Genomic DNA, 12,626 nt, shown 5'->3' on the forward strand with positions numbered 1-12,626 from the left:
GCACTAAGCCATATCACATTCCCACAACCATGCATTGTCAAAATTCATTAAAAAGGGTGTCGCGCAGATGAATCCGTCTGCAATACTAATCTACAGCGTACCCTCACTTTTTTTTGAGTGAAATTAAACGGATCACCATACAAGCAGAACGTTCACAAAAAAAAAAAAAAAAAAAAAAAAAATAGAGCGAAAGGGCGATCTATAGTACGCTAGGCTATTATATCCCTCTATATAAAACATAGATAGCCTATACTTTATAAGGCTATTTAATCCACAGGAAGACAAAACTATCGATTATTAAAAAAAAGATAGCTACAGGCTATGGAGCTACAATCCTCCAGCCTAGGGGGAAGTCATTGAGCAGCTACATTAACAACGATTTGGGATAAATACAATGTAACTTAATGGAAAACTATGAGAGCACTCGCTGGCGCTGCATCATTTTGAACAGCTCTGCGCTTGACAAACTTCAATCTTTAAATAGCACGGCACGCAGCGGTCGCAAGTCAAAATAGATGTTTTTTTTTCAACAAGAGGTTAAATTAAATTTCACACACCAGTATATCGAATTAAATTTTGAGGTGACACCCGGGGTGGCCAATCAGATGTCAGGGGCGTCCAGCGCCACCCGTGACATCCCTCTGCTCTGCCTCCAAAACTGCTCGGACACAACCAGGAAACTGATCGAGCCTGACGCTTCTTTCAGGAAACGAAAGTTATACGCAGCATACTGAGCTTGTGCAGCAGAGCTGTCCCGTATCATTTCCCGAAAGCTACAAGAAAAAGGATGTCAGAGATGAGGTGAATACTGTTTCTATATATTATTTGTCTTGATTATGAAAGTAAATTACAAAGGTTAATGCTATATAACAGCCTGGAAAGTTTTGAAATCTGGTCGAGGAGACCGAGGGAGAAATATAGTTACAAAAAAATGCATAGCCTTATTTGACTTAAAAATACGATTTACAGGACAAAAAACAAATATGTGGTATGAAATTATAATTTCTTTTCAGGTTAAATAAAAGAATGGTATCATCTGAATCTTATGTTGAAATAACCACATAAACTTTTCATCTAGGCTCCATGTAAAAAAGAAAAAAGAAAAAAAAGAAGAAATTTAATGGCTATTCAGACAGACTCTTTCCCATAATCAGCAGCTGGTACAGCTTTCTCTTGGTTTCTACTGAAGATAAGCAGGGCTGGGTCAGGTAAATCAGAGGCTGCTCACTGCAGAGCAAATGGGTGGAGCTTATGTCTAGCTCCCCCTCACTAGACGTCCAGCAAGGAGGAGCGAATGTAATTTGGTCCTAATGGGTGGAGATACAGTATCCAACCACACCCTACCCCTACCCACAACTCTATCCCTCCACCCCATAAGACGTCCAGAGAGGTGGAGCTGGGTGACATTTGACTCTACAGTGAGAGCCACTTGGGTATATCCCTTGATGGCAAACTTCTTGCAAAACTAAGGCCACTGCTAGAAGAAATATTACTACGGTCTGCAGGGGGCGCACTCTTTGCATCCACATTTACTAGTATAGTGGTGAGATATACTGATGAGCCATTATGAGTCTATGACCCGTCAGAGATAAAGTGAATATCATTGATTATCTCCTAACAAGGCCACATATTAAAGGAACACTATGTAGCTTTTCAACCTTCATAATATATTTCCAAGACCCTTGTGATGGTACATCGACTTACAATAGGTTGAATGACACGTCTGCCATAGCCTGACGGGGTCTGTATCGCTTTTACTGGCACTACGTAACTTCGGGGTTCGGGTAGTAATCCGAGCACAAAAAGAACTACAAAATTCGACTGCTTTACGGCATACGTCACTTCCCCCACCACTTCCTTAAATTTGAACATGAGAGGCCAACCAGCGTTTGTTTTCGGCTTTTATGCGTATGTTTTTGTTATGGGGGCTGTTTACACCTGGCCACTTAATGCGTTTTCTCAGATTGGATAGCTATCCGATCGTGAAAAGACCAGGTGTAAATGCCCTCCGAAACACATTCAAGACGGATTTGAACCCGATCGCTCAAACCACTTCAGGAGGAGGTCTGGGCCGCATTCCAGACGAAACTGGACAAGTGTAAATGCATCTGGTTGTTGAAACCACATATGTAAATTGTACTCCTCCCAAAAATGCTAAACCCCCCCCCCCCCCAAAAAAAAACTTGTGAGAGCTTGTTATAGGCTATATGTAATAGCCAGTTATGACGACGCTACTGTAACACGCATCACTGCAGATGAGAAGCTGAGCATCTAACGTTATTCATCAAGCCAACGTGCAAACTATCGCTATCGCAAATCGCAGACGCTAAACACACAATTATCATCATTAAAAGTAAAGAAATTAAATGATCTTACCAGGGCTGTTACTGCTCTCTCTTATTGCGGTCTTTAATTTAGAAATTTTAGCTGACTCTAGGGGTCGCTGTTTGACAAAAACACAATTTCTACACAGTGTGCCTTTAAGGTCTGGTTAGATTAGATGGTAAGCAAACAATCAGTTCTTGTAATCAACGTGATGGATGTAGGAGAAATGGGCAGTTTAAGTACTGAGCAAAGTTGACACAGGCAAGAGTATCTCTGAAATAGGCTTGTGGGTTGCTCCCGGTCAGCAGTGGTGAGAATTTACCAGCAGTGGTCCGCGGAGGCATAAACCACAAACCGGCAACAGGGTGTTGTGCGGCCAAGTCTCATCCATATGCACAAGGGTAACGACGCCTATCCTGTCTGGTCCGAGCCAACAGAAGGTCTACTCTAAGGTCTACTAAATCACACAAAATTTTATTAATGGTTATGGAAGAAAAGTGTCAAAACCATATACTGTAAAACAATATGGACATAGTGTCCATGACGTCACCCGTAGTTTTCTGAAGAGCATTTTGGAAGCCTAAAGTTGGGGGGAGCCGGCCATCGCCATCTTGGCAGTGCGTCACCGCGCGTCATTCCTGGATAACCAAAAATGGGCAAAGGGGCGAGATTAGCTGAGGGCTAACTGACAGTAGACAAACGGCTAGTAGTGACAGCAGCGGCAATACACCTGTCACTCGAGTGGCCACGCCCCTAATTATGCAGAACTTTAAGGCTTAATATAATTTAAATGGATGAGTTATAAAAACAAAAAACAAATCACCCCCCTCACAGTTGTCATGAAGGGCAGAATTAGTTATATAGACCAAAAGCACTTTTTGTACCAGGCTGTAAACATATTTTTTTGTGCTGTAAAGTTGGGCATAATAACATGGGGGGGCCTATGGGATTGACTCTCTTTTGGAGCCTGTCTCTAGCAGCCAGTCAATGAATTGCAGTTTAAGTCACTTCCATGTTGGATTCAAGAGAGAGACCGGAAGGTTGCCGCTTGGTCAAAACACACAGTGCACTGAACAATACTTCTTTTAGAGCTGCTGTACAGACGAAATGAATTCATTTTCCTGTTTTCACTGTAAAGCTGCTTTAAAACAATCTGTATTGTATAAAGCGCTGTATAAATAAAGGTGACCTGACTTGACTTCATGACAATGGTGTTCCCTGGTGGAAGTGGTCTCTTTCAGCAGGGTAATGAGTTGTTCATTTCATAATGAGTTTGCTAATTCATTTGTTTTCTTGTCAGTTCAATCCAGGAGAGTTTACAACCAAAACTGGATCAGCTGGAGTGTCACTTCACTTGGAACATTAAAAAAGTTGACCTAGTCTTAACAGATATCGTCAATAGGCTTGAGGAACAGGTCAAGATGGGTCTAGGGGGGGAGCTAGGAGTCGCACGAACTCACTGCTCTTTAGGATATGTGAAATTCCTTCTTGAGCACAAAGAAGGGGCCCTTACCCACCTGTTGAAATCTGAGACACTCATTAAAGAAAACCTTGGAGAGAACTGTGACAAGACTCTAATTGTCACCTATGGAAATTTAGCCTGGATAAACTACCACATGAAGAACTACACAGAGTGTGAAAGTTACCTGATGAAGCTTCAGAAGATTAATGAAACATTTCCAACCGAGTCTTCATCTGTTCCAGAGGTGCTTGGTGAGAAAGGATGGGCCTATCTTAAATTCTCTCGCAAATATTATGACAGAGCCGTAGAAGTTTTCCAGAAGGCCGTGGAACTGGATCCAGAAAATAGCGAGTGGAACGCTGGTTATGCCATTACTCTGTTTCGCATTGAATCTGGTACATCTTGCACTGTGGATTCACCTGCGATCAAACAGCTGAGACTGGCCATTGACGACAACCCAGATGATGATGCCTTGAAAATTCTTCTAGGAGTTAAACTTTTGTTATGTTCCAAAAAGTTGATGAATGAGTCTGAGAAACTAATGGAGACAGCTCTGAATGGCTCTCCAGAAGATCCACATGTCATACGGTATGTTGGGAAATACTTCAGGAATCAAGGATCTGTAGACAGGTCCATTGCACAGCTGATGAAAGCACTTAAAAAATCACCAGACTCAGGTTTCATACATCATCAATTGGCAATGTGCTACAAGACCAAGAAAATTAATTTACAGAAAGAAAAACGAGACAGAAGCCAGACTGAGGTAAACAATGCACGAGATCAGTGCATTTACTACTTAGAAAAGGCAACTTCTCTGAAAGCTTACTTTATCATTGCCATGTGTGAGCTTGCACTTCAATACGGAGAGAGAGGTGAAGTGTCCAAGGCAGACAGTCTGTTCCACAGAACATTTAAGACAGCTAGAGAGAAAAATGATAGTGTGCATGTAGTGCATTATTACTATGCTGAGTTCCAGCTGTACAGTTTTAGATGTAAGGACTCAGCAATCAGGCACTACAAGGAGTGTTTGAAAATGAATCCACATTCTAGTGAGGGGGAAAGAAGTGCAAAGAAACTGCTGAACATTGCCCAGAGATGTATCAAGGTTCGCCCAGATGATTGGAAGGCCAATGAAATACTGGGATTCATTTATCAAATGAAAGGGGAAATGTTTGGGCACACCAATAGCTATTCGGCCACTTCAGATAGCGAAGAAGATGATGAATACCATAGTAATCTTAGTGAGTGCCTTAAAGGATGCACAATTAATGGTTAAAAAACCAATGGGCCTTAATTGTGCTCAGAAAACATGTGCATAGACACATAAAATTGTTCTTACTTTCGTTCTAATGAAATCCTGGTGAATCCTCATGATGAATCCTCATGATGAATCCAGGTGATTCCAACTGAGGGTGTCCCTGCAGCTAGTCATTTGCATAAAACATGCCCAAACTATGTCCATATAAAGGCATTGCGTCTCACATCCCTCTTATCTTGCTAGCTTGCTAGCTTGCTCCCTCTCTCATGCATGCTCACTTCCGCTTGAGAGGAAGATCTTTGAGTAAAGGATTGCATTTTCAAAACCAGATAAAGACATGGTGAATTCAGGTAAAGTGGGCTATTTAACCTTTAGTAATTGTACACAAATTCATTAATAAATTGATTTTCACTGGTTATTTTATAATTGACCATAATTTACTTAAAAAAAAAAATGAAACAGCAAAAAGTGTCCAATCGGAGTCAAAGATGATGACTCCTTCAGCTGAAAACTGTGTTTTAAGAAAATGTAGAAAACAATCTTTAAAATATGGTTAAATTTAAGGGTCAGTTCGCCTTATTCATTTATTTTGTTAGCCTATTTTTTTGCATATGTTATAATCCATTTTTTTTTTTTACATGTTGTAGAGTTAATTTTCATCAAAATTCTGTTACACTTTTACACTTTATTGTTAACGCCATGCATTTGAGCTACAGGAATACTGTTGTTGTTTTACAAAAGCCAGATATACTATCAATACTTGCAAATGAGTATACAAATTTTACAGTCTGAAGGGTAAAAATCCAAAACAGTTAATCCTAAAAAAAAAATCCTAGCTCGTTTATACACAATCATTGGAGGATGCTGAAATTTTTCGCTCAACTCCATATCAGAAGACAAATGCCAGTGCTTTTTAAAAATGGATTTTATAGCACTAAATCCATTTATAACAGTAAAATAATGCTTTTTTTGTTGTTGCTTTTTTTGTCTTCTTTTTTAGCAACTCAGAACGTGTCTTTTGAAATGATGTATTAAATGATGTATAAAATAAAAATCATTTTAATTTTGAAAATGAAATGTTTTATTTGAATATGGTGTTCAGTAATGAGTATTATAATGTGTCATTGTAGGGAACACATTGTAGGAATGTTGGATGTGTCATTATAAGTGCAATTATAATTTGTGTTAACATGTGGGCTTTAGTTATACATTAAACTATCACTTTTACAAATACACTACAGAAAATATTTGATGCAAAATCTTTTTGTGTGCTTTTTGTGTTTGAAAATGTATAAAATGACCTGCCTGTATTGATTTTACCAATAAAAAATGTCACTTGATGTCATGTATGATTCTGTAAGTTTATTTGAGCAAAAGGGTTTGTTTCACAGGATACACTGATCACAATCATGTTGGTTGTCAGACTGATGTTGGTATTGTATTATTACATTAAATTGAACATGACACATTACTGACCTCAATCACAGGTATTGATCAGTCAATATCTTTTTTGAGTTACAAAGAATTATTTTCACTGACAGTGGCATATGTTGTCTCTGGTACTACCGTGAACCATCTAAAGCAGGGTTCACCAATCTCGGTCCTGGAGGGCTGCTGTCCTGCAGAGTTTAGCTCAAACCAGCTCCAACACACCTGTTTGAAAGTTTCTAGTATGCCTAGTGAGACCTTGGTTAGCTGGTTCAGGTGTGTTTAATTGGGGTTGGAGGTTGGAGCTAAACTCTGCAGGCAGGGGCGGATCTAGAAAAATATTTATGGGGTGGCGAGAGGGGGGCAGGAATTTTTGAGGGGTGGCAAAATATGGCAGACGTATATACACTGAATTTAATCACAGTTAAATTGGCCATAACTTTTAATTTGTTGCTGTTGCGAGTTCACGCGCATAGGTTTAGTTACCAATGATCACGCGCGTGAACTCGACAATCGATTACTATGGCGTTCCACCGAAAACAGGATGTAAACAAAGGTATGAGCGCTGGCTGAATTAACTTCGTTTTTATTAATATCTCTAACATCTACTGCAGTCAGATCCACCCGTGTTCACTCGGAAGGAATCACTCACATTTTCTGTGCACTTGTAATGACACTTAAAGGATGTTAAGAGGCTAAAAAGCAGGCTTACTACTTGCCCTATTGAAGTCAACAGGGTGCAAATTTTAAAAATAGAATAACTCGGTGTAGGCAACACCGATTTTTGTCGTTGTTCTCTGTATTGACAGCACTCTAAATGTACAAAAAAATGAGCTCAATGTTAAAATTGACCGGAGTTCTCCTTTAAGACCAAATGCAGATCTATTCATTATTACGCCTCATATTTTCTCCCAACTATTAACGCCCATACTTAATCCTATTGTATTTGTTATTTCCCCAGTTGTAGCCTGGTTTCATTGCTGTGATATCTGAGAGAAATTGGATTTAATAGGACTGCTTAGCGAATCAAAAGATCGATCTCCTAACTGGCACTGTATTGTGTGTTGTAACGTAACTTCTGCGTAACGGCGACCATCAGTAAACGTTATGGATACAAACAATATTTTATATTTTTTATTAAGCTGTTCTTGTCTTCACTAAAATAAAGATTAGGCCAATCAAAGGGAAGAGTGATCTTACAAATCACGAGGGAGTGTTTGACCGCTGATTTTGGCTAACGTAATAGACTCGCTGTTTTTGCTGATGCTGAATCGTCTTTAGCATACATTCATTACAAATGTAACTTTAAGTTAAACGTGTATTTAAACTACACCTGGGGAAACTCACTTCACCTTCAGAGGCTCTGTCAGGGGCAGCTCTCCAGTAGGGTTGCAAGACACTACGTACTGCAGACAGATGCACTGTGCTGCCTGCCCAGGCTGCCCTGCTGCCACTGGTGAAATTTCATTTTCGCGGGGGTCGCTGCCGTGCTAGTGATGGGTGAAACCATTGTGAGGGGGAGGGGATTCTAAATCGGCGATTTCTGTTTGAGAGGAGTTTGTTGCGGGTCTCATTGGCCTTCAACGTGTAGGCTATGAACATAAAATATCCTTAAAAAATATTATCTGATTTACAAATGGGGTGGCAGCAGGGGTGGCAAGACTGTATCCCAGGGGTGGCAGCTGCCACCCTTTGCCACCCCGTAGATCCGCCACTGTCTGCAGGACAGCGGCCCTCCAGGACCGAGATTGGTGAATCTTGATCTAAAGTATCACTGAAAAACTGTTAAAGGTTGTATCAGCGAATTCAGGCCCAAACATAAATGATCACATTCATCTAATCTTTCCTAACGATCCGCTAGCTGCCCGCCCCATAAACATGCCGTCAAAAAACGTGTCTCTGTAGGCAGCCTAGGCAGATATCTGCACACAAAACCAGGGGCCTATACCATGAAGTCGGTTTAGGTGGCTAGCCAGCTATGTTTCAGTTTAGTTTCCGCCAACCCTGGGTTTTAGGTACTATGAAAGTAGCTTGGCTTTAATCGGTGTTCGCCGCCATGGTATCTTGCGCTGCACGGCTAACCTGCTCCGGGGCAGGTTATGTTCTGGATTCAAGATCTCAGACTGAAGTTTGACCAATCAGCTGAGAGCAAAGAAACATATAGGTGACGTAACTTATTCCCATTGTCTGTTACAATGACTTCACCTTTTCTTCCAAATCCAGTGGACATCTCAGCGCAAATTGTTTGACGAGCACTTCGTAGAGAAAGAGTTTTTAGCCAAAAAAAAACCCCTTGCATTTCCTGATAGTTACTTGTATGAAAGATACAGATTTTCCGCTGAAGGAATGTCTTATCTTTGCGAACTTCTTGAGCCGCACATAAAGAATTTAACACGTCAAATTCATGCACTTACTGTACCGCAAATGGTATTGCGTTGCGTTTTTTTGCAAGTGGTGCATACTTGCACAGTCGGTGATGCACAGAAGCTAGGGGAAAACACGGTTTGTCGAACCATTCACAAGGTGGTCCATGCTCTGCAGGAGTACATGAATAGTTTCATTACAGTTTTTCTCAGTCGCTTTGGTGCATTTCTCACATCACTATTTACATTTGCACAACAGTTAGTTCAACCTCCACAACATTTAGTCATTTGTGCACATCATAGTAGCAGTTTCTCATTCCTTCCAACAAATTGCAAATGCTTTTGGACATGCATCTATTGCTTTCATTCAACTCTCTGCTGTTTTATAACATTATCATTTGCTTATGTCATGTCAGTCAAAATTAACTATACTTGTGAATGATGAATAGTCATTCCATATAAAACTAATAGTCCTCATTTCATTGTTTGAGTCATTACATGCAAAAATGTTGAACTATTTGTCAAAATCTGTCAAGCAAATTTTACACATTTTTTTTTCCTGCAAATGTCTCCTAAATTGAACAATTTCTCTCAGGTGAATCTCAGCTTTCACTGATGAGAAGGGATGTGTGAAGCATTAGTTGCAACCAATGATAAGCCACTTCTCTACAATCACTGTCAGAGCTGAATCCCATAAACCCCCACTTTACAAGCATATATGAACCAAGCAGGACATAGTGTGTACCATTTCTACAATACTGTGACACAGAAATGGAAGGTCAGCCTCGTGGAAGAGGGGTGAGGGTGCGGGGAGGGGGAGGAAGGGGGAGGGGAGGGGAGGGGGAGGAAGGGGAAGGGGAGGGGGAGGAAGGGGAAGGGGAGGGGGAGGAAGGGGAAGGGGAGGGGGAGGAAGGGGAAGGGGAAGGGGAAGGGGAGGAAGGGGAAGGGGAAGGGGAGGGGGAGGAAGGGGAAGGGGAAGGGGAGGAAGGGGAAGGGGAAGGGGAAGGGGAAGGGGAGGAAGGGGAAGGGGAAGGGGAAGGGGAAGGGGAAGGGGAAGGGGAAGGGGAAGGGGAAGGGGACAAAATGGGGGAAGAGGAAGAAGAGGCCAAGTACATAGGCGGATCCCTGATGAAATCAGGGCTACAATTGTGGATCACGTTGTCAATCACGGCCTCACAATGGCTGAGGCTGGTCGAAGGGTGCAGCCAAATGTTGGGAGAACCACTGTAAATTCAATTATTCAAACATTTCGTCGGGAGAACAGGTGTGTATACTGTAAATGGACAGTAATTCATCACTAAACAATCTGCACTGCACTACTGTCATTGTGTCATACATGAAGCTTGCAGTGGGACTAACTTGTCACTGTACATTATACATTTAGATGTACAGCTTTACTGCATCCCACATTTAGTGTATTGTAGTGTTACAGTAAAGATTTGCCATATTTACTGTAATTTGACTCTGCACCACACAGGATTGCAAGACAACCTTGCAGAGGTGGAAGAAGGCCTCTTTTTACTCCGCAACAAGAGGAAGCCATTTGTGCAATGGTGATTGCAAACAATGCCATAAGGTTGAGAGAGATACAAAGTGCTGTCATAGAGGATGACAACATCTTTGGGAATATTGAATCTGTTTCAGTTGCTACAATTGACAGAGTGCTCCGTAGGAATGAAATGCGCATGAAACAATTGTACAATGTGCCATTTGAACGGAACAGCGACAGAGTGAAGGAGATCCGTCACCAGTATGTACAGGTAAAACATGTATGTGTTCTATGCATATTCTAATGTTCAGTGCTGTAAACTGTTACAGTAACTTTGTGTAGTGTCATGCACTACACTTACATGACAGTTCTGTGTATGTGTATTCACAGTGCATACTGTACAATATGTTGTCCAAAATGCATTATGTTACACAGGAAAAGTTGTTATAGTTTTTCTCACTCCCTCTTTTGTAATAAAGCATGTACTGGAGCTGGAGGCCAGGGAACCGCTGCACACATTCATATACCTTGATGAGGCGGGTTTCAATCTGGCAAAAGGTAGAAGACGTGGAAGGAATCGCATTGGACAGAGAGCAACCATTGATGTCCCAGGCCAACGAGGAGGGAATATTACTATGTGTGCAGCCATCTCAGAAAACGGCGTCCTCACCCATATCCCCCGTCTTGGTCCATACAACACACAACATCTGCTGACTTTTTTAGACACTCTTTACAGGGACATAATCCCTGAGAATGAGAGAGGACTAACTGGAGACCATCTGAGCAAGCATGTTGTTGTTTTGGATAATGTGCGTTTTCACCACTCAGAAGTCGTCAGACAGTGGTTTGCAGCACATGATAGGATGCTGGTGGAATATCTCCCTCCCTACTCACCATTCCTAAATCCAATAGAGGAGTTTTTCTCTTCCTGGAGGTGGAAGGTATATGACCGGCATCCACATACCCAAATGGCCCTGCTAGCGGCCATGGATGCAGCATGTGATGACATCACAGCAGAGTCCTGCAGAGGATGGATTCGCCACTCGAGGAGATACTTTCCTCGCTGCATTGCAAGAGATGATATTCGCTGTGATGTAGATGAAAATATGTGGCCAGACAGAGAGGAACGTCTGGATGTGCATGAATGATTACAGTACAATGTATGTTGTATGTTCAGTTCCAATATGTACTGCAGTATTGTTGACAGTTGCGCACAGCTCTACCCAAAGGGAGTTTATGTTTGTTGTAAATAATGGTGTATTTTTTTCTTTTGCACAATGCTGTGAACAAATTAGAATTGCAAAGAGCATATGCAGTAAAAATGTGAAACATACATATTCAGTGTCTTGTACTCAGTTACCTCATAAATACAGTAATGTGTAACTTTACTGTATTTTTTCAAATGGCTGTGCAAATAGTATTTATTGCTGTATTGAGCATTTTCAGGTAGTGTCACCAAGATCTGACTTTTTTGCATTGGAAAACATTTACAGAGTAAACTGTCATAATGAAAACATGACTAAGCCATTTGACTATCTTGTTCATAAACGATGGTGTCAGGACTTTTCATTTTGATGACACTGACACATTCATTGACATAAATACTTGCTTTTGAGGAATGAGCTATTCATTTTGAGCAAGTGACTCGCTTTTGCAGGTTATCAACTAGGTTTTGCAGTTTGTACTAATTGTTTTGAGAACTGCATTAACTATTGTGCAAATGTAAATAGTGTTATGAGAAATGCACCAAAGCGACTGAGAAAAACTGTAATAGTGTTCCCCGGACATTTATCGACCATGTCCATAAAAGAGTGATTTTATAAAATTGCCGGTAAGATATATTGATAGGGTGACATCACATGAACACATTTTTTTTTCTTTTTTTCAAAAAGCACATTTCACAAATGTACTATACAATATAATACATGTTAAGAATTATTTTAAATCTTTATTATTATTCTGTTAATCTTATGATAGGATTCCCTAGAGTCATTGCAACATGTATGCAGTCTATTGCTCCAATCTCCACTGCTCTAGGGGAACATGAGCCAGATTATGTTAATAGGAAATCCTATCACAGCCTTATGCCGCATTCCAGGCAACCTGTAACCCGTGTTTTTCCAACTCATAACTGGGAGTACATCGATCTAGTACGAGTTCACGGGTGGGAAGTTTTACTGCCATTCCAGTGCACTTTCACGGGTATAAGGTTGGAAAAACACGGGTTACAGGTTGCCTGGAACGATGTACTCCCAGTTACGAGTTGGAAAAACACGGGTTACAGGTTGCCTGGAACGCGGC

At 41.0% G+C, this 12,626-nt stretch overlaps 1 protein-coding gene across 1 annotated transcript; it reads left to right on the forward strand.

The window, feature by feature from the left end:
• Positions 1 to 662: 662 nt before the first annotated feature.
• LOC308707133 (interferon-induced protein with tetratricopeptide repeats 5-like) lies at positions 663 to 6,390 on the forward strand. Its single transcript, XM_081393304.1, has 2 exons — positions 663 to 801; positions 3,626 to 6,390. Exons 1-2 carry the CDS (start codon positions 788 to 790, stop codon positions 5,061 to 5,063), a joined length of 1,452 nt encoding a protein of 483 aa, XP_081249430.1. The 5' UTR covers positions 663 to 787; the 3' UTR covers positions 5,064 to 6,390.
• Positions 6,391 to 12,626: the final 6,236 nt, after the last annotated feature.

Source organism: Scardinius erythrophthalmus (genome assembly GCF_964197995.2).
Source record: "Scardinius erythrophthalmus genome assembly, chromosome: 18".
Classification (NCBI taxonomy): domain Eukaryota; kingdom Metazoa; phylum Chordata; class Actinopteri; order Cypriniformes; family Leuciscidae; genus Scardinius; species Scardinius erythrophthalmus.